We start from the raw sequence: 20,322 nt of genomic DNA, 5'->3' as shown, positions 1-20,322 counted from the left end.
CATAAACACAAGCCTGAAAACCCTGGCAGCTAATTCCCCTGCCCCTCCAGCCCTGGGGGGCTTCCGCAGGGTCTGGGCCTTGAGCCAGTTCCTGGCGGTCCCCAGACTTGAGTGGGGGGTGGGGGTCAGAGCTGTAACCCTTTACTTCCTGCTTGGTCTCCAGCCCGTAGTTACTACAGGCTGTAGCCTCTGTGGTCTCTCCACCCCATTTTCCCTTAACCCTTTCCTGTCAGAAAGAGCTGGGTGAGGTAAGGGTTTTCAAGGGAAGTCCAGACAGCCAAGGAGTGTGTGTGTGTGTCTGTGTGTGGTGTGTATGTGTAGTGTGTGTGTGTGTCTGTGTGTGTGTAGAGCACTACTTGGAATCTAAAAACAGGGTCTCAGAGACCAACTATTCAATCCTTCCACTTCTTTCTTTGAGGAAAGAACTTTGACCCTTGAACACAAAACTTGGGTGGAAGGCAGTTGCTTTCAAGACCCTGTCTGGCCCTCTCCCTCCCGCTCAGCCTCCTCTCCTTCCCTCCCTCAGTCTCCAGCGCCCCTTTAAGCCATCCAGCGGCCTAGGCGAGTTTATCCAGGGGGCCTGGCTTCGAGGTCGAGGGGGAGGAGGGGGTGATGGTTGATGGGGAGGAAGGGCGGCGGGAATTCGCACGGTCCCACCCCTAGCTACAACCCTTAGCAGGAAGAGCTTGTCTCCAGAGCAGCGGCGGAAAGGGACAGAGCTGGGAGGGCGGGCGCGGAGAGCTGGCGTGTGGGTCGCAGAGCCCGCAGCAGGGAGGCGGGGGCTGGGGGGCGGGGGCCGGGGGCGCGCCTCAAGGAGGGGAGGCGTGGCTTAGTCTGCGGGGCTAGGTGGCTGGGGGCCTCCGTGCTGGGACCCGTGACACTTCTCACGCTTTCCAGGGGCGGGAGGGACAGCCATGCTCTTGTCGGGGGGTAGACCCCCGGCGCAGGAATGGTTCATGGTGCAGACAAAATCGAAGCCTCGGGTACACCGGCAGCGGCTGCAAGTCCAGCGCATCTTCAGGGTCAAGGTGACCGCCTTCCAGAGCCGTCCCGACACCCCTTACTTTTGGCTGCAGCTGGAGGGGCCCCGGGAAAATACGGGCAAAGCCAAGGTAAACAGCTCGTTTTGCTCCTTCCTATCTCTTCTGGCCAGATCCTCTTTCTCACTCCTGAACAGTTAGTAATTCCAGAGGTCTTGAGCTTGGGTCCTGCTGCTCGACTTGCAGGCTCTTGGCCTCCCTCCCTTCAGATCTGCAGTCCCAGCTCTGTCCCTCTGCTTCCTTCTTTCTCTTCTGCCCCACCCCTCTCTTGCATGTCACATCTGTCCTTTAAGTGTGCTGGGGTAACCTCTGCTCAGAGTCCTTTTCTGACCAGAGCCCTGATTTTCCATCTTGGGATCAGTTTAAGGGCCTGCATTTCTGTGGCCTCTGTAACACACCTCTTTGTTCTCACCAAGACTCTCAAAGGCCTCCATCCTTTCTTTCTGTTTAAATCCTGGGCGGTTTCTCTAAGTACTAGGACGGAGGAGGGCCCTAGAGACACTTGTAGAGCAGTGTTGGCAGTTTATAGAAGAGGCATTAGGGCTCAGAGAGGGTGGGGGTCTGCCTCAGTTATCAGTGTCAGGAAGAAGTAGGTTGGTGGAGGCTGAGCTAGAACCTAGGACCCTGCCCCATATTCTCGCTGTGCCCAGTGGCCTGTCTGAGAAGCTCAGGGTAGGACGCGTCTGTTCTGGAAAGCAGTGCCTTGGGATGCCAGGGAATCTGGCAGGAGGACCACAGACATTGAAATGAAAGGCCTGCTGTATGGAGCTGGATATTGGATAGGCCAGGTCACAGCTTGTCCCTTATACGCTCAGCTTGGCTTCTCCCACCAGCTCCTCTGATTGGGCTCCTCCTTCTGCTTCAATTATACCCAAGGGCCCCCACTCCCTCAGATTCCCTTATCTTCTCCTGTAGGAATGCTCCAGGCTCCCTTCTCTCAGCTACTACATGCCAGTCTTAACCCTTTGGCTGAGCTTTACCCATATCTCAGTTAGTCAGGGCCTAGGTAGGGGAGGCCCAGAACACAGCCAGCAGAAGGACGGGGAGGCTGGGAAATTTCTCCCTTAACACGCCCAGTAAGCTGCTGTATCAGCAGTTTTCCAGTTCTGACAGAGGTGCTGGGGGAGGGGAGAGGTGTCTGCCCAGAGAACAGATGTGCAGGGGCCTCCTAGTTTCAGAGGCTGGGGTAGGGTAAGCTAAGAAGAGGCTTAATCTTTCTGTTACCGTAAAGTACCACAGCTCAGCCTTCATGGAGATCTAACTAACCAGCTGACCAGCGACTTCCTTAAGATGGAGCCTGAACCCAGGGCCTGTGCATACCACACAGGCCCTCTGCCACTGAGCCGCCTACTTCCCCTGCCCCCCTGAACAGCACTGCTTGAGATGCTTGCATTGTGTTTCTTGTTTAAACTTCAAGTCAGCTTCAAGCTTGTCAACATCGCCACCTCTTTGGGCTGTAGATTTTCACCCCCAAGTTTCTCACTCCAAGCCCTGCTAAGTGGATCCAGTGGCGCTGTCAGTTTCCTCTTGCGTCCCTCATTGCCTTAGAGAGAGGCATTGTTGAAGGTGGGAACCGCTTGCAGGGATTCTGGGTAACTTCCTTTCTTGTACTGGTGGAGACAGAAGGAAGAAGTGGGGGAGGGGAGCAAGGGCAAGGGACAGTGGAATGTGGGGAGGATAAGGATTTCAGGAGGTCTGGGTTTGACACGCTGCCACCACATCATAGCCCAAATAGAGAAGCATAGTTTGAAGAGGCCCAGGCTTAATAATTCAGCCATCTTGAACCGTTTTTTCCTTGTTTGTCAAACAATGTAGTAACATGTAAGAATTGTGAGGGCCACCCGAAAGAATGAAGACAGAAATCAGGTACTGCTGTTAGTAACTAGCTTTATAAGGGACCAGGCCTTTCTCCCAGTTTGATGTCTTGAAAGCTGACCGGCTTTGATTACCTGCTGTGAGCCTTTCCTAATGTGAGGATGCCTTGTTTTTCAGAAGGATGCAGTGTGGCGGCTCCAGTTGTACCTGTAGGGATCTGGAGTTTTGCCTTCGGGTGGTTGGTTGCCTTCCATTCATAGGTCAACTGGTACAGAACTTTTGGGAGAGACGGAGGGGGAACAATGAGGTCGGTCATTTGTTCTGGTCTGAGCGGAAGAGGGGTCAAGAAAGATGCAGGCTCACTTAAAGTAGGATCTGGTATGTTTTTATATTATTTGTGCTTGCTTTTTGGAAAAAAAAAATCTCCATTAAACTTGTGCTTTAAAGTTCTTGTGCAGTGGCAGGATTTAGGAAATATCAGATATGTTACTGTGTATCATACCCCAGGTAGGAAAACAAATCCTGGGGAACCTGGCTCCCCTGAGGTGAAATCACCAAGTGGAGAGAGGGGTTGGGCAGTGGTGGAATGAGCCCAGCGCTGAACCTGTGCACCCCTTCTGCACTGTTCTGCATAATGGACTATGGGGATGGGTTTGAATGCCGCCAGACAGGACAGGTGACATGGTTACTTCTCTTAATTTTGGAGAAAATAGATAGAGGTGACGGGGAATCCAAAGACAGTGCTAGTGGAAGTGGCTTCTGGAGTCTGTGTTCCAGTTCTCTGGTTGTAAGACGGAAGTTGGTCTGTCCCTGGTACTCAGTGGGTAGAACCATGGAAATTGATTGTGGCCAGGTGTGTGCTGGGTGTGGCTCACGCAAACCCATTGTTAAAATTTTAGGAACTTTGCAAGCTACTGGAGAGCTCTTTTTAGCCACTGTGAGAATATTTACACCGCACAATTGGCAAGCGCTCTGAATCAGGGTTGTACCTCCTAACCCATGAGCTGCTGATGGTATGTTAGCCTACATGTCTGTGTCGTGACTGAGAGCCTAATCTCTTTTTGTTTAAATGTAAGTTTAAAAAAAACATTTTATTATTATTATTTTAAATTTTAATTTAAAGTTTTATTTTGTTTTTGAGACAAGTCTTTCTGTGTAACCTTGGCTGTCCTGGAACATGCTCTATAGACAGCAGGGCTGGCTTCGAACTCACAGAGATCAGCCTGCGTCTGCCTCCTGAGTGCTGGGATCAAAGCCGTGCAGCACCACTACCCAACTTTTTGTTTTTGTTATTTTTTTTTTAATCACATAATATACATTTAATAGTTATTGTGCCTTTTTAAAATTCACAAAATGTTTCCCTCCCTGCCTTCAGCACCTTCCTGGTGTTCACGAGTCTCCATGTTTCTCACGGAGTATGTATCTACTCTTGTGCTTCCACTGATGTCAGATGTTTGCTTTCTTTTTCCTGTTGTTACACGTGAGGGGTTAGCTCCCTCACGCTGACACTCCCTCTTCCTTTCCAACGTGTTTGGTCTCAGTTTTCTAAGTCTGTATTTAGGTTTTGCTCCATCATGCCTCTGCTCATCATCCTAGAACGAGTCTGGGGCCCTTGTTTTCCTTTTGCTTTTATGGTTTAGATGAGGTTTACAACTCCTTTCCAGATTGCTTGCCTTTCTCTGTACACATTGCTGATGCTCAGACCTTCTCCTCGCTCCCACTGCATTCTTCTCCCTGAGTAAACAATTATAAACAAGAAGCTTTCACTTGAGCCTGTAGTGGTGCCTGGTCACAGTGAGAGCACATTGCAGAGGAGGCCTCTTCCTTTTAGAAGAGCTCAAGCTATGAGAGAAAGGCAGGGCAGGGATCCCAATATCCACTTAGGAGCATGTCCTGATGACCTCACTTCCTTTCGTTAGATCCCACTTTCCAGAGGTCCCACCATCTCCCAAGAGTATCCAGTGGAGGACAAGTCCCTACAAATAGGTTTTAGAAGAACATTCCGAACTCAGCAGCCAGTCTGTGTAGCTGCGGATAGTCTCTTGTGGACAGCCCTCGGTTTATGCTCCGTTCTGTCCCTCTCTCTGTCACCTCAGGCTTCAGTTTACCGATCTGGCATCCTGTTATCTCGTTCTCTGTTAAATCCATTCTTTCTTGGGTTGATGGTGCTCATCCATTTGTAGTTTCCTTTTCTCTCCTTCTTCTCACCCCTTTCTTCTCTTCTTTTCTTTTGACAGAGGATCTGTGGAATATTGGGCAGTATGTTTTTCAAATAATATCACTTTTGTTTTTGATGTTTTTCTTATTATTAGGTGCCATTTATCTATAGATTGTTCAAATCATTTTCTGGACTCTAGATACCTGCTGTTTCCTTGTCTGGTTTTGCTTTTCAGTGTATATCAACATTATGGGTAAGACCGTTGACTTTGGGGTCATTGTGCTGGGTAACCATGCTTATATGTGAGCTTGAACATGTGATTTTCTCTCATCTAAAAGGAAGGTAATGAAGGTTGGCTTTGTAGGACCAAGGGAGGAATATATTAGATAATCTATGTGCCCAGCACATGATAAGGTTTAAATAAATAATAGTTCATATTTATTGTTTTTGAAATGATCTTAATTGCTATATCATTCATAAAAATGGTGAACTATCAGTGGAACAATATTTTAAGCACTCTCTGTGTGGTTAGAAAGACTGAGAAGGAGAAAGAGAGAGAGAGAGAGAGAGAGAGAGAGAGAGAGAATGAGAAAAAGAGAGATAGAGCCCTCATGAGCGAGCATAAGTGTGCCATGTTGGGACCTGCACTAGTCCCTGTTTGGGCACCAAAAATGTTGGGGCCTAGGCTGCCCCACGTTGGGCACCAAAAAAGTGTGGTACTCTCAGAGGCTAAAAGGTGACAGAACTCCTGGAGCTGGAGTCATAGGCTGTTGAGAGATGTCAGATATAGGTTCTGGGAATTGAATTTGGGTCCTCTGGAAGAGCAGCAAGCACCCCTAACTCTTGAGCCATCTCTCCAGCCCCTCCTGCCTACCTTTTTGAGGTAGCATTTTTCACTGAACACGGGAGTTGCTGACTGACTAGCCTGGCTGGCCAGTGAGTCTCTGGGATGCTTCCCCCACTCTAGGGCAGTGGCTCTCACCCAACCTTCCTAACACTGCCGCCACCCTTTCAGACAGTTTCTCACGTTGTGGTGACCCCCAACCATACAATTATTTTGTTGCTACTTTAGAACAGTAATTTTGCTATTGTTGTGAATGGAAATGTAAATATCTGTGTTTTCTGTTGGTTTTAGGTGACCCCTGCAAAAGGGTCATTTGACTTCACCCCCAAAGAGGTTATGACCCACCAGTTGAGAACCACCGCTCCAGGTTCTGGAGCTCTAAGCTCAGGTCTCATGTTTGTGCAATAAGTATTTTACCCACTGACCAATCTCCCTAATCCCATTAGGCTTTTTTTTTAAAAAAACAATTATTTATTTATTATATATAAGTACACTATCACTGTCTTCAGACACACCAGAAGGGGGCATCAGATCTCATTACAGGTGGTTGGGAGCCACCATGTGGTTGCTGGGATTTGAACTCAGGACCTCTGGAAGAACAGTCAGCGCTCTTAACCCCTGAGCCATCTCTCCAGCCCCCATTAGGCTTTTTTTAAAAAAAAGAAGTTGTCCCCAATTTTCTTCCTTAACCTGCCTCTGACTTTACGTATTGTTTTTGTATAGTTGGGATGTGGGGTGCATGGGGTGGGGAACATCTGTTAAGGTGAGAGCTGTACATACATTTGCTCTCTCTTGGTAGTGAGACCAGTTGAGGTTTGGGTAGGATGCCCGTCAGATTTTGTTGAAAGAAGTTACAACCCGGGAAGAAGGTAAACCCAAGCTAAATCAGGGGGAAGTGTCCTGTGCCCTGAGCAAAGGTGCTAGCGTGAGCTTCAAGATGGCTGCTAGAAATTTAAAAGGGATGGGGTGGAGGAGCATTTGTCACGGAATGGAACTGTCAGGGAAGGCACAAGAGGGTCTCTGAAGGGTGTGGATGTGAAAGGTCTCAAGGGTGACCTCAGTTCACTTGGGCTGCTGTCTTCAGAGACTGTTTAGGAAGGAGCTTCTGAAGGTCACTGGGTTATGCCGGTAGGTAGATGAAACCAGCCGCTCTCCCTGCAAACATGAGGGCTAGTCAGCCAGAGAACTAGAGGCTCTCTTTCTGGTTAGACACAATGTGAATCTGCTGCATTTTCATCTGGACACTGGCCCAGCAACTTATCTCTACCACCAGGCAACAGTTACCATGGTAACAGGTACAGGTTGTGCTGGAGAGCTTCTGACGGGAGATTAAGCCTGGAATCCTAGAGGATTACCTGGAAATCACTGTGTAGTCTGCCAGAGGAGCCTCAGAGAGCTCTGGTTTCAGTCAGGTAGACATAGGCTATGATCTGGTGCAGACACTGTTGAGCTGTGTGCACTTGGGCAAGCTCTTATGAGTCTGTAGAATGGGAACAGGCTGTGCCAGGCACTGTCCTAGTAAGCCGAGCTCACTTAGCTCTTTGAAGCTTCCAGTAGACTCATGAGGCAGGAATGGATGGGGAGACACAGATGGGAGGAAGGAATTAATAACTTGCCCCAGGCTGCCACGTTCTCAGCACATGAGAGTACTTAATAGCGTGTGGCTGGGGGTCTGGACCCAAGCATATTTAGCTTTACTTGCCACGCTCTATGAGAAGACATCGAAGTCCTGAGAAGATGGCTGACTTCCTACAATCCTCCCTTGTCTGTTAAGGCCAAGTTAGAACTAAGGGTGAGGTCTCTTGACTCCAAACTTGGATCTTTTCTTCCCTCTGAGTTCTCATCCATTCTGTCACTGTTCCCTGCAAAGAGGGGGTGGGACAGTGGGAGAACATCTGGCCTTGGTGGTGTCAGCATTGGTCAGCTTGAGCTTAGTGAGAGGTTGGCTTTTGAGGTACAGGGGACAGACTGGGGTTAGCCACTAACAGAGGACTGGTCCCCTTTGTTCTCTCCTTTCTACCCAGGAATATCTGAAAGGTCTGTGCAGCCCAGAGCTATGGAAGGAGGTTCGCTACCCCCCAGTCCTGCACTGCGCCTTCCTTGGGGCACAAGGCTTGTTCCTGGACTGCCTCTGCTGGAGTACTCTGGCCTACTTGGTGCCTGGTCCCCCTGGCTCCTTAATGGTGGGTGGGCTGACTGAGTCTTTTACCATGACACAGAACTGGCTGGAGGAGCTGGTAGCACGGCTGCGCTGGGGCCCTGCTCCAATGATCACCCCCCGAGGGGTTTGGGAGACAGAGGTGACCCGGGCTTTTGGGGCTCTGGTGTGGATTCGTGGTGGCAAGTATGCAGGAGACCTGCTGCAGCTTCCTCCAGCAGTCCAGGAGCTGCTTCTCAGTCTGGTCCGAGATGCTGCCGGCAAGGAAGACATCATTGAATGGCTCGGCCACTTTGGCATCTCTGGTACTTGCCCCCACCCAGAGATCCTGGTTTGCCTTGCCCGGCAGCAGAAGGAAGGCTCATCCCTGGTGACCGTAGGAGAGAGTCCTGGAACCCTCCAAGAGATAGGAACCTTAAATCGGGCTTCAGAAAACTCAAAGAAATCAACAAATTCAGGAGCAACTGGGTCCCTGGTCCCAGCTCAGAGCACTCCACAGGAGACAACACCCCAGCTAGGCGGGTAAGTACTGGAGAATGGGTTTTCTCCGCCCCTGCCCTGATCCCGGTCCCCATGGAATAGTAATTCGGTACCAAATTGCCATTCTCACCTTTTCAATGAACTTGGGATTTCTCCAGGGACCAGTCCAACAAGCAAGGTGATGATACGAACAGTGTTGGAGAGGAAGGGGCCTCTGCACAAGACAGCAGCAGCCAGGACTCTGCGAACCACACACAAACCCTCTTGCAGCAAAAGCAGGTACAGAAGACAGAAGACAGAATCTCATTGCTGTCGCCAGTGTCAGCTCTGAGCGAGTACACATCCTGGAAAGTCTGGGCCCCGGGGCCAGCCTTTGGACCCTCGTGGCCAGGGACCATTGCTGCCACCTTCTGGAAGATCAATGAACTGCAATCTCTTCACCTGGCCTGGCTCCTATCCCAGGCTTGCTTCAATTTCCCCTTCTGGCAGAGGCCCACGGGCCCCATTCAGCTGAAGCTGCCAGGGAAGAATCCTTTGCCTTTAAAGCTGGAATGGAAGCAGAAAGTGCTGGCTCCTCTGCCCAGTGCAGAAAGCCCAGCTTGTAGACCAGATGGGGCGCTAGGGAGGGAGACAGCCCTAAAGGATAGCCCGAGGCCAGAGACTACCACCAAAATTATTAGTTTATCGGTGGGGTCAGGGGATTGTGGTGTCAAAGAGAAGGTTAGCCCAGGACTTTTGCAAGGAGGGCCATCTTCGACATCTGTACTCCAAGCTGGATCTGAGCGGGGAGATAAAGGAAGTGCATTGTCAGATTGTAAAGGCCTGGAAAAGTCGGCCTCTTTAGCACTGTCTGCAGAGCAAGCGGGACCCACAGCTCAAGCCGGGATGTCAGGTCGCTCAGTACCTGAAGCTCCAGCAATGTCTGAAACTCTTGAAGTGTCCACAGCTGCAACAGTGTCCAAGGTTGAATACCCACCCACCAAGGAGGGTCTGCCTGCAACTGCCAAAGTGTCTACAGCCTTAAAGAAACCTGCCGTGTACACAGAGTCTACAGATCCCAAAGTGCCTTCGGCTCCTACAGAACCAGCAGCTCCTGTGGTGTCCACAGTCCCCAAAGCAGCTGTGGATCAACCAGCAGCTCCTGCCACACCCACAGCCCCCCAAACTCCTACAGCTCAGAAATCACCTTCAGTGAAAACACCTGCAGGCCCCCAGAGCCCCAAAGTTCAAACTGAGACCATAGCTAAAGCAGGGTCTGAGGCTCCCAAAGCACCTGCAGCTTCTAATCCCTCCAGAGCTTCTAAAACACCAGAAGCTCAGGGGTCTGCAGTAGCAGGGCTGACTGTGGATGAAACCAAACTCCTGAGTGAGGTTCAGGCTTCAAAGAGTAAAGCCACTATGCCGAAAGGCCAGGTAAAGCCTGGAAGGCAGGGTTTCCAGTCCAGTACCACCATGGCCTCCAGAAGTAAGCATCAGTTCCTAAAGGAAGGACTTCTTGGGGCTTGGGAGGGGTCCCAGAGGCTGTCACCTTACTCCCAGGGCACCAACATAGTGACCAGCTTCCAGAGGTACAATGAGGCCTTGAATACACCCTTCGAGATGAACTTGTCTGAGGAGCCTGGGAATCCAGGGCTGAGGAGAGTGGTCATTGACGGCAGCAGTGTAGCCATGGTGTGAGTAGCGATGGGCGGCTGTGCTGGGGAGCTGGGCAGGCGTGGTGTGGGTAGTGATGGGTGGCTGTGCTGGGGAGCTGGGCAGGCATTCCTTCCAGACCTTCTATGCGAGCAAAAGATAGAGGGAAGGGGTCCATGCTGAATGGCTACTTCACTGTAGGTCGCGTGTACAGAATTGGCACAGAGGACAAAGTCTTTATTCTTAGGTAGATGTAGAGAGAATCTGCGAGGTGAAAATTTTTGCTTATGGTTTCTGAGTCAGCCAGGGATTTATGTGGCCTTTGGGCTCAGATCTATCTGCTGCAAAGGTCCATGCTCGACTCAAGTCGGCTTTTTGGTAGCTCAAACTTCAAGACCTGGCCCCAAACCTACTAGAAGCTTTTCCAGACCGCAGCCAGCCTAAGATTGTTTTGCATGCTCAGTGCTTGCTTCTGTAGAGGTGTGAGTGCAGAGATGTCCTTAGTCTGTCACATGGTAGAGCAGTTATTTGTGCTCTTATTTCGGCACACAGTAGGTGGTCAGGATTTTTTTTTTTTCCTTCTGTCTTTAAGTTCTAGGCAGCTGTTTGAGGGCAGGGCTGCAGGCTGAGTCAGATAGCACACAGCATTCAGCATTCAGGAGGCAGAGGCAGGAGGGATCTCTGTGAGTTCAAGACCAGCCTTGTCTACATAGTAAGCTCCATCCAGGACAGCTAGGACTTCAAGGAGAGACCCTGTCTTAGAGAGAGAGTCGGGTAGGAAGAGGGTAATGCTGGAGCATCTTTGGTGCTCTTGGGACATTACCTGCTTGGTTCTCAGGGCAGGGGATGAATGGTGGGACAGGGCCTTCTGGGAAGTAGCTCCCTCATTCCCACTGTCCCACAGACATGGCCTCCAGCACTTCTTCTCGTGCCGAGGCATCGCCATGGCAGTGCAGTACTTCTGGAATCGTGGACACCGAGAGATCACCGTGTTTGTACCCACCTGGCAGCTGAAGAAGAACCGGAGGGTGAGAGGTGAGGTGCCTACACTGCCCAGCCCTTCCAAGGTCACCTGACTTTTCTTTTCCTTGCCTTTCTGGCCCACTCTTCCACCACCCCACCCTGGTCTTTCCCACATCGCCCTTCTGCTATCTCTCTGTTCTGTCACCCTCAGAGAGCCACTTTCTGACGAAGCTTCACAGACTCAAGATGCTTTCCATCACTCCCTCCCAGCTGGAAAATGGCAAGAAGATCACCACGTATGATTACAGGTATGCTGGGCCCTGGCTCTCCGTGGGGCTCAGGGTGGAGGGTGTCTCACCTCATTTCTCAGGGGGAAATGGAGACAAATACCATGTCTGAGAGCAGGGATTGGCACACAAAGGAGGAGATGCCTGAAGGTTGGTTCTTCCCAACCACAAGGTCACGACTACCATCTTTGGAACTCTGGCGCTGTACCTCCTCAAGTTTACTGGCTTACTTTCTCCATGGCCTCTAGATGCTACTACGCATGTTCACGAGCACGCGGCTCATTCAAACCATTGCATTGGATTGCAGCTTGAGCTGCTAATTTGCTAATTTGAGGTGCTGCTCAATTGGACGAGCATGAGGCCCATCCAATTAGCATTCGAGGTACCCAAGGCTTTCGGTGCCAGCTTGGGTTAAAGTTCCTATCTCAAGAAATGCTTTCAATCTTTGTTCCTCAAGCTCTGATGCTGGAGGAACCTTACCTAGGCGGATCCTTGGGCGAGGCTATAGAAACGGAGTTAGATGGGCCTGGTTAGCCTAAACGTTGACATCCTCTCTGCTTGTCAACCCTCAGCCTTCATTGTCCAGCATGGCTATAGAACCAGCATGCCTAGGGGAGTCTGTGATCTGGCCTGTATTAGGGCAGGGAAGGAAGGCCCTGCTGTAGACCTAGCCCAGATGCCCAGCTGGCAGCTCTTGACTTCTCTTTGGCATCTAGCATGTTGGGTAGGGAGAGGTTCTGTTTCTTTCCTGTGTTCCCTACAATCCATACAGCCATTAAACCTGTGAAGAGCTGGGCAGGGCCAGGCAAGCTTCCCATCTCCCAAATCTGACTCCTGAGTGAGTTCCTGTTCCATTAACTCCTCTAAATCCAGGCAAGGGTTGAAAGGAGGATGACGTTTCTGTTGAAGCGCCCTCTGCTGGGCACTTGGAGAACAGCATGTGAAATCCCGGGGAATGCTTTTTCCTGGTTATGGCCCTCCTTAGAAGGACAGTGATCCTCTGGGAGAATGGGTTTGTTTCTTAAGCCATGTGATTTTATGTGTTGTTATGTATGTGGATGTCCATCTTTACATGGGTGTGAGTATTGTGCCTTGATGAAGACTATTATGTGCTCTGCACTAGGCACTGAATCAGACTCAGTTTAATTATTACAGCAACACGGGGCAGGTATTTTATCTACATTTTACAGGTGAAAAAATGGGGGCAGAAAATACTCATGTGTGAACATGACCAGAGGACGGGTTCTGTGTTGCATGAGTCTGCTACGTGTGTGAGAGGGGTGTGTGGTTGTATATACATTTGGGGGTCTATGCAACCAAGTCCACCTTCTGAGGGATGCTGGGATCCCAGGTGCACACATGGGAGAGAGGATGTGCTCTAAAGCCTTGGCTTGATCACAGGGAGCAGAGTTTTTGTCTGACCCTCCAGGGAGTTCTAGTTCATTTCCCAGAGGGTCCAGAAAAAGAGAGGGGATAGCTGCTAGTCAGTTGGTGACTTCCTTTTCTCTTGCAGGTTCATGGTAAAGCTGGCAGAGGAGACAGATGGAATCATTGTCACCAATGAGCAGATCCACATCCTAATGAATAATTCCAAGAAACTGATGGTCAAAGATCGGTGAGACACTCTAAGGACTTGAGCCTCTGTTTCCCAGTGATGTCAGACAGCCTGTGGCAGAGAAGATGGTGGGGCAGGAAAGGGAGCCTTAGGGTAGGGCTTGCCAGTGCCTGCCGGGGTGTGTGTGTGTGTGTGTGTGTGTGTGTGTGTGTGTGTGTGTGTGACAGAGAGAGAGAGAGAGAGAGAGAGAGAGAGAGAGAGAGAGAGACTGACAGACAGACCTGCGGAGGCAACAGGGCATGGCTGATTCTTGGGCTCACCTGTGACTTTGCCTCTTTCTCCTGTGGGTCTAGCCTGCTGCCCTTCACCTTTGCCGGGAGTCTCTTTATGGTACCAGACGACCCCCTAGGCCGTGATGGCCCCACCTTGGAGGAATTTCTGAAGAAGCCAAACAGGTAATTTGTCAGGCCTTTACCTCGAAGGCATTCCTGGGACTGACCAGAAACTTAGTGTTAGTTAACATTTATCTAGTTCTCAATATTGAACTATTGAGGGCGGTTTGACCTGTTAACATCTTTAGTCGTCTGCCACATTTTGGTGCTTTTATCCACTCTTTACATTAGGCTTCTACTGTTTCCCACGTGCCTTTTCATGCGTATTTCCACAAATGGTGTCTGTGCTCCGCCTTTTCTTGCTGTCTTGGAGCTGTGCCGTATTGCAAATGTCTGTAGTTCACTTCAGCAGCTGTGAGACACTCCATTACACGTGCGTCTAGCAGGCAGAAAGAACATAGTCTTGGGCCGGGGCTATTTGACTATTTCGGCTTTAGACTGGTGATGTGGGGCAGGAAACAGGCTTGTTTTGCTTTCCTCATGTTCAAGAGAGCCATGTCTACATTTGCACTGTCACTTTCCTCTCCTTCGATGCTCACAATTTCAGTTAGGTGTAAATGACCATATTCCTCATTTCATAGATGAGACTCAAGTCAGTTTTCCAAGGTCATTTTGGCAGAACTAGTTTGTGGCAACTCTGAGCTTTGACTTCTCTATGGTTTGAGCCACATAGACTGCCCATCCCCCGTGCTCTGGGGCCTGTGGACAGGACACTGCTTCCTGCCCACCCCAGCCATCTCTCACCTCATTCCATCAGCGGAAATGAAGCTGAGGCTTTTCTGTTGTGTGTTAGGCTTCCCCTCCAATGCTGACCTTCCCCTGGAATGTTCATCCTGAGGTAATAGTGTCAGTTATTTTTTTACCAAGCCATTGGCTTAAAACTAACTTAAATGATTCATGGTCTTAGTTTATTTAGTTTTGTTCCTTGCTGTGATAAAATACCCCAATAAAAATAACTATGGAGAAAGGGTTATTTCAGCTCAACAGGGTTTTTTTTGTTTTGGTTTTTGCTTTTTTTTTTTTTTTTTTTTTTTTTCGGGGTGGGGGAGGGAGTCACAGTGGCAGGAGCTTGGGAAGAACTGGTCACGTTATATCTGCAGTCAGAAGAGAGCAGTAGATGTGTGTTTGTTGGTGCGCAGCTCACTGTCTCCGTTTTGCAATCTTGGATCTCCTGCCTAGGGAATGAAACCATCCATAGTGGGAGGGTCTTCTCACCTCAGTGTAATCAAGATAATCCCTCACAGATCTGTCTACGGGTACTAGATCCAGACAGTCCTTCACCGAGACCACCTTCTCAGCCGATTGTCAAGCTGACAATTAAAACTGACCATCACAGTCAGTAAGGTTTTGGGTTGATACATTCTCAAAGCCCAGAAGAACCCTTATTGAATGAAGTTCTAGCATTCGTAAGCTAGAGAGCAAGTATTTACGGGCTGGCTCCTGACTGACCCCTACCATGAGTGTGAAGTAGGCTCTGTGGGGTGATCACATGTGTGGCTTTCCTCTCGGATAATCTGTGGGCTTGGGGCCACCCTTCTCATTTTTCTACTTGTTTTGGCAATAGGTTGGACATGGACATTGGCAATTTCTTGAAGGTGTGGAAGACCCTTCCTCCCAGCTCAGCCAGCATCTCTGAGCTGGGTGACGATGCTGAACCCTTGGAGGAGCCACAGAATGTAGAAGAAGGGGAGAAAGCGGGGGAAAGCCTGGAAGAGGAACTGATGCAGGAGCCAGGAATTCCAAAACCCGATGAAGAAAACGAGCAGGACTCCAACCCCGTGTCGGTGTTTGGGGTGGAATGCCCTTCCTTTTCCGAGGAAATCCTCCAGTGTCTCAGCCTGCATGACCCCTCTGAGGGGGCTTTAGACATCGACCTTCTGCCTGTGGTGTCATCTCCATACCTGGATGTCCCCTGGGATGGGAAGGCTCCCTGCCAGCAGGTTCTCGCCCAGCTTGCCCAGCTCACTATCCCCAGCAACTTCACCGCACTCTCCTTCTTCGTGGGCTTTATGGATTCCCACCGGGATGTTATCCCTGACTATGAAGTCCTTGTGGGCCCCCTGCACAGCCTCCTCAAGCAGAAGCCCGACTGGCAGTGGAACCAGGAGCATGAGAAGTCCTTCCTGGCCCTGAAACGAGCTCTAGTGTGCGCCCTCTGCCTGTCAACCCCCAATCCCAACCTGCCCTTCTACCTGGAAGTGACCGTCAGCCAAGTGTCACTGACGGCCAGCCTGCACCAGGAGCACTCAGGAAGGAAGCACCCCATCGCCTATACCTCGAAACCCCTCCTCCCCGATGAGGACAGCGAGGGTCCTCAGTCAGGGGGGGACAGCCCCTATGCTGTGGCGTGGGGCCTCAAGCATTTCTCCCGATGTGTTGGAGACAATCCAGTGGTTCTACGCCTTTCCTATGCCTCCCGGACCACCGTGGATAATGAGGCATGGGATAGCCGTAGAGCTTCCAAAGCATGGTTGATTCGGTGGTCTCTCTTGCTCCAGGACAAAGGCAAGAGGGAATTGGAATTGTCCCTTCTCCAGGGCCTGCTGGGGGAAAACCAGCTGCTGACACCCGCTTCCTCAGTACCCCGAGTTTTCCAGCTTCTGCCTCCTTCTTCTGACCTGTCTACTTTTATCTGTGTCCATGTGTCTGGCTATTGCTTCTACCGTGACGACGAGTTGTGTGCTGGGTTCGGTCTCTACATCTTGTCCCCCACAAGCCCTCCGGTCTCCCTTGCCTTTTCCTGTTCCCCATATACATCCACATATGCCCACCTGGCAGCCGTAGCCTGTGGCCTAGAGCGCTTTAGCCAGTCCCAGCGCCCAGTGGTTTTCCTCACCCACTGCAACTGGATCTTCAGTGTCCTCTGGGAGCTCCTGCCACTTTGGAAAGTACGGGGCTTCCTGTCATCTGACGGGGCTTCACTACCTCATCCAAGCCTTCTCTCCTACATCATATCTCTCACATCTGGCTTCTCATCCCTTCCCTTTATCTACCGAACCTCTTATCGGGGCTCTCTGTTTGCTGTGACAGTGGACACTCTGGCCAAGCAGGGTGCCCAAGGGGGTGGGCAGTGGTGGGATTTGCCAAAGGATGTGCCAGTGCCAGTGGTGACTCCCCATACTAAAGGCAGGAAGCCCAACTTGCTGGCCTTGCAGCTGAGTGACAGCACCCTGGCCGATATCATTGCCAAGCTGCAGGCAGGGCAGAAATTGTCTGGGCCCTCCCCTTTCAGTTCTGCCTTTAACTCACTCAGCCTGGACCAAGACAGTGGTCTGCTCATGTTCAAGGCGGAAAAGCATCCCAGGGTCTGGGTAGTCCCAAGGCAACTTCGGAGGGATCTGATTTTCTCTGTGCATGACAGCCCCGTGGGGGAGCACCAGGGCCTGGAGGACACTTATAAGACGGTGAGGCTGCTGGGATGGTGGCCTGGGATGCTGGAGCACGTGAAAGATTACTGCAGGAGCTGTTTGTTCTGCATCCCCCGGAATCTCATAGGTGGGGAGTTGAAAGTTATTGAGTCCCCATGGCCTCTCAGGTCGACTGCTCCCTGGTCCAGTCTGCAGATTGAGGTGGTGGGTCCAGTTACTGTAAGTGAGGAGGGTCATAAGCATGTGCTCATTGTGGCAGATGCCAATACCCGGTGGGTGGAGGCATTTCCTCTGAAGCCCTATACGCACATGGCTGTGGCCCAGGTGCTACTGCAGCATGTGTTTGCAAGATGGGGTGTTCCCATAAGGCTGGAGGCAGCCCAAGGCCCCCAGTTTGCCCGGCATGTTCTGGTGAGCTGTGGGCTGGCCCTAGGAGCTCAAGTGACTACACTGAGTAGGGCCCTCCAGTTCCCCTGTCTGATGAGTTCTGAGGCCTACTGGGAATTTAAGAGGGCCCTGAAGGAGTTCATCTTTCTATACGGCAAGAAGTGGGCATCCTCTCTGCCCTTGCTGCACCTGGCTTTTAGGGCCTCCACCACGGAGGCCACACCATTCCAGGTGCTGACTGGGGGTGAGATGAAGCTGATGGAGCCCTTGTGGTGGGAGATGAGCCGGGCCAACATCGAAGGGCTCAAGATGGATGCTTTCTTGCTACAGCTGATGCGGGAGCTGTTGGATCTCCACTGGAGAGTGGCCGAAAAGGCCAGCGAGAAAGCTGAGAACAGGCGTTTCAAGAGGGAAAGCCAGGAGAACGAGTGGAGCGTGGGTGACCAGGTCCTCTTGTTGTCTCTCCCCAGGAATGGCAGCAGTGCCAAATGGATGGGTCCTTTCTATATTGGGGACCGGTTGAGCCTATCACTCTATAGGGTGTGGGGCTTCCCAATCCCGGACAAGCTGGGCTGCATCTACCCTAGCAGTCTAATGAAGGCCTTTCCCAAGAATGACACACCCCTGTCCCTTGACTTGGAGCAGTGAGTTAGAGCAGTCAGGGAGCTGCCTGTTCTAGGGGTCCCACATTTCTGCTGCTAGTCCTCCCTTCTGATCAGAGCAGTGCTCTCAGCTCTTTGGGGCCCCTCAGTTGTGCCTTTTGTGGAGAAGTTCCTTTGTAAAGCCTTGTGAATTGCCTTGACCTAGGGATGAATGTCCCTATAAAACATCCCCAGATAGGGGTGTTGGAGAATGTGCCAAAGCTTGTCCTATTTGGGCTCTGGCAGTTTTACACCTGGGAGCAAAAGAGTCTCCTTAACAAAGTAGGCTGGGTTCACAGTCTTTCCCAAGTGCTGTCTTTTCCCTTCTTACACATTCAGGTGTATATTGGTGTATCCACCTCTCCCCAGTGTCCTACACTCAACATATTACACTTAATAGTGTGTATTTGAACTTCCCAGTGGGTATCATGGCTCTCTCCCATATGAGTGCCTCCCCTTACACCGTGCATTTGGTCAAGCCTTTGCCTTTTGAGTTCTCAGTGGCACAGACACACACTGCCAGCAAGAAGGGAGCAATTCTCCAGTCAGCCTCCTTTGCCAGCGTCGGGACAACTGTTAAGAAAGGGTTGTAGCCTTCCCGTGCCTCCAGGATGATGGCTCCGGGTGGAGGTGATCAGCCATAAGCCTCCTGTTCCCTTAGGGAGATGGAAGGGATGAATTGGCCTACCTCATTTGATTCCAGTCTACAGAGATGATTCCTGACCCCTGCTGTGGTGGTGGTCACCTCACAGGAATCAAGGACCTTGATACCAAGCGTGGCATCTGTACTGGAAGAGCTGCTTCTATTAGGTTCAGTGATGCTCACGCTCTGCTTCAAGGGGAAGGCATCTGACGTGGGTAGTTTGATTCGTGGCCAGGCACTGGGTGGCTTTTCCTCTCCCTCCTCTGACTCCTCTCACCCCTTGCCAAAGCTCACAACCCTCTCCTGCCTGCAGTATGCCCATCTCCTTAGATGGCACTGCTTTGTCCTGGTCAGCTGCAGTACCCTGATTCTGCCTTTGTGCAGAGCTCACTCAGCAGGAGCGGGCCTCTCATAATCATGAGGGCTGATTCTCGCTGCTCTGCATTTCTACACAGCTCTGCAGACAGTCTGGAGAGAAAGGCCACTGTGACTTAGATCCCTAGTATCCCATTTCTTGAGGAGCCAATCCAGTTGTCTAGCTGAGTTCAGGTTGCCAGACAGGATGTCATAGACTCCCCTGGGTCCTGAGGAGAAGTTGCTATTGAGTCCAGCTTTCACAGCAGAGGAAAGAGTGAGATGACTTGCCCACAGTCAGGCTGGAGCTGGGACTTGGATAAACCTTCCTGACTTCAAGTTCACGACGACAGGGGTTCTAGCAACATGCTCAAGCATGAGAATCCTTTCGGATTTTGTACCTCTCTTCCCTTTGATGCCGTTTCCCAACCCTTCTAGATAAACTACCTGGATGCTGTTCTTCAGCTGCCCAGGAATGGATGCTGGGTGCTCCCCAGATGCTGAAAGGTTAGCTGTAGGATTTTTAGCAGGTACTGTATTTCTTCACACCGCCTCACTTTTGCCTCCCCCTCCCCTTCATATATTAGTTGGACTCACTCCCCACCCCCCTTCATATGTTATTAGTCGGACTCATTTTCCCACCCCAGGGCTTTATTCAAACCCCTCTTCCTGTTAAGTACAATTTCGATCATACGCTCTTTCAAGTGATTTTTATTTTTCAATAAATCAATTAAAATGGAGCCAATGTTTAATTTTTGTTCCAAACTGGGGGATAAAGAGAGTGGGGGGTGTCTGTGGGGGTTTATTGCTCTTCCTGAACTGGAAACCCTTGTTCTTCCTCAAGTTCAGAGTCCTTGCTCTTGGCTAAGCATTCTGAATTTGGGCCTTGGCTTTCTGCTGCCTGTTCTACATGCCCAGACTTCTGCTTGGTGCTGGCACGGTTATAGAGCGTAGGAGGGAAGTGTGACCTCATATGTAACCCCATTCATTTCCTATTCGGAACACACCCTACTGTGTGCCCTGCTCTGTCTAGGAGTGGAGAGGGTGACACGGAATGTGAAGGGCATAATCTCTTTCCTCTTGGAGCCCAAGGGCGAAGGAGAAAGATAAGCAGACCCAGGATATCATAGTTTGACATGAGGCATGTTAGAGCCCATGGAGCAAAGGCCGAGGCTTCCGACCTGTGGTATTCACAAAGGTCATCCCAGAGCCCCTCCTGCAAAAGCAAAGGTCGCTAGTTAGTGCAGGTCAGAGAGTGAGAGCTCACAGGTGCTGAAGTGGATGGTCGTTTGGACAGGTGGTCAGCAAAATCCCGTTCTTTTCCTGTCCAGACAGCTTAAAGCAATGATCAGCTCCTATGCTCACTGGTTTCTAAATATATATATATATATATATATATATATATATATATATATATATATATATATTGCTTACTGTTACTTTGCAAGGTTCTAGTAGAGATTTGCATGTCCCTCTGTTTTTGAGACAGGGTTTCATGGAACCCAGGCTACCCTCCAACTTACTATGTAGCCGAGGCTGACTTAGAATTTCCGATCCTTGATTCCACATCCCAGGTTTTGAGATTACAGGCACAGACCACCATGC

At 50.6% G+C, this 20,322-nt stretch overlaps 1 protein-coding gene across 1 annotated transcript; it reads left to right on the top strand.

Moving 5' to 3' along the window:
* The first annotated feature begins 815 nt into the window (after nucleotides 1-815).
* Nynrin (NYN domain and retroviral integrase containing) lies at nucleotides 816-19,457 on the top strand. Its single transcript, XM_034498283.2, has 8 exons — nucleotides 816-1,112; nucleotides 7,882-8,537; nucleotides 8,654-10,168; nucleotides 11,032-11,162; nucleotides 11,302-11,398; nucleotides 12,891-12,992; nucleotides 13,286-13,387; nucleotides 14,889-19,457. Exons 1-8 carry the CDS (start codon nucleotides 915-917, stop codon nucleotides 17,725-17,727), a joined length of 5,640 nt encoding a protein of 1,879 aa, XP_034354174.1. The 5' UTR covers nucleotides 816-914; the 3' UTR covers nucleotides 17,728-19,457.
* The last annotated feature ends 865 nt before the right edge of the window (nucleotides 19,458-20,322 follow it).

This window comes from Arvicanthis niloticus, chromosome 3 (assembly GCF_011762505.2).
Source record: "Arvicanthis niloticus isolate mArvNil1 chromosome 3, mArvNil1.pat.X, whole genome shotgun sequence".
NCBI lineage: Eukaryota > Metazoa > Chordata > Mammalia > Rodentia > Muridae > Arvicanthis > Arvicanthis niloticus.
Note: the sequence above shows the minus strand (reverse complement) of the source record. Positions and strands in the feature narration are given on the sequence as shown.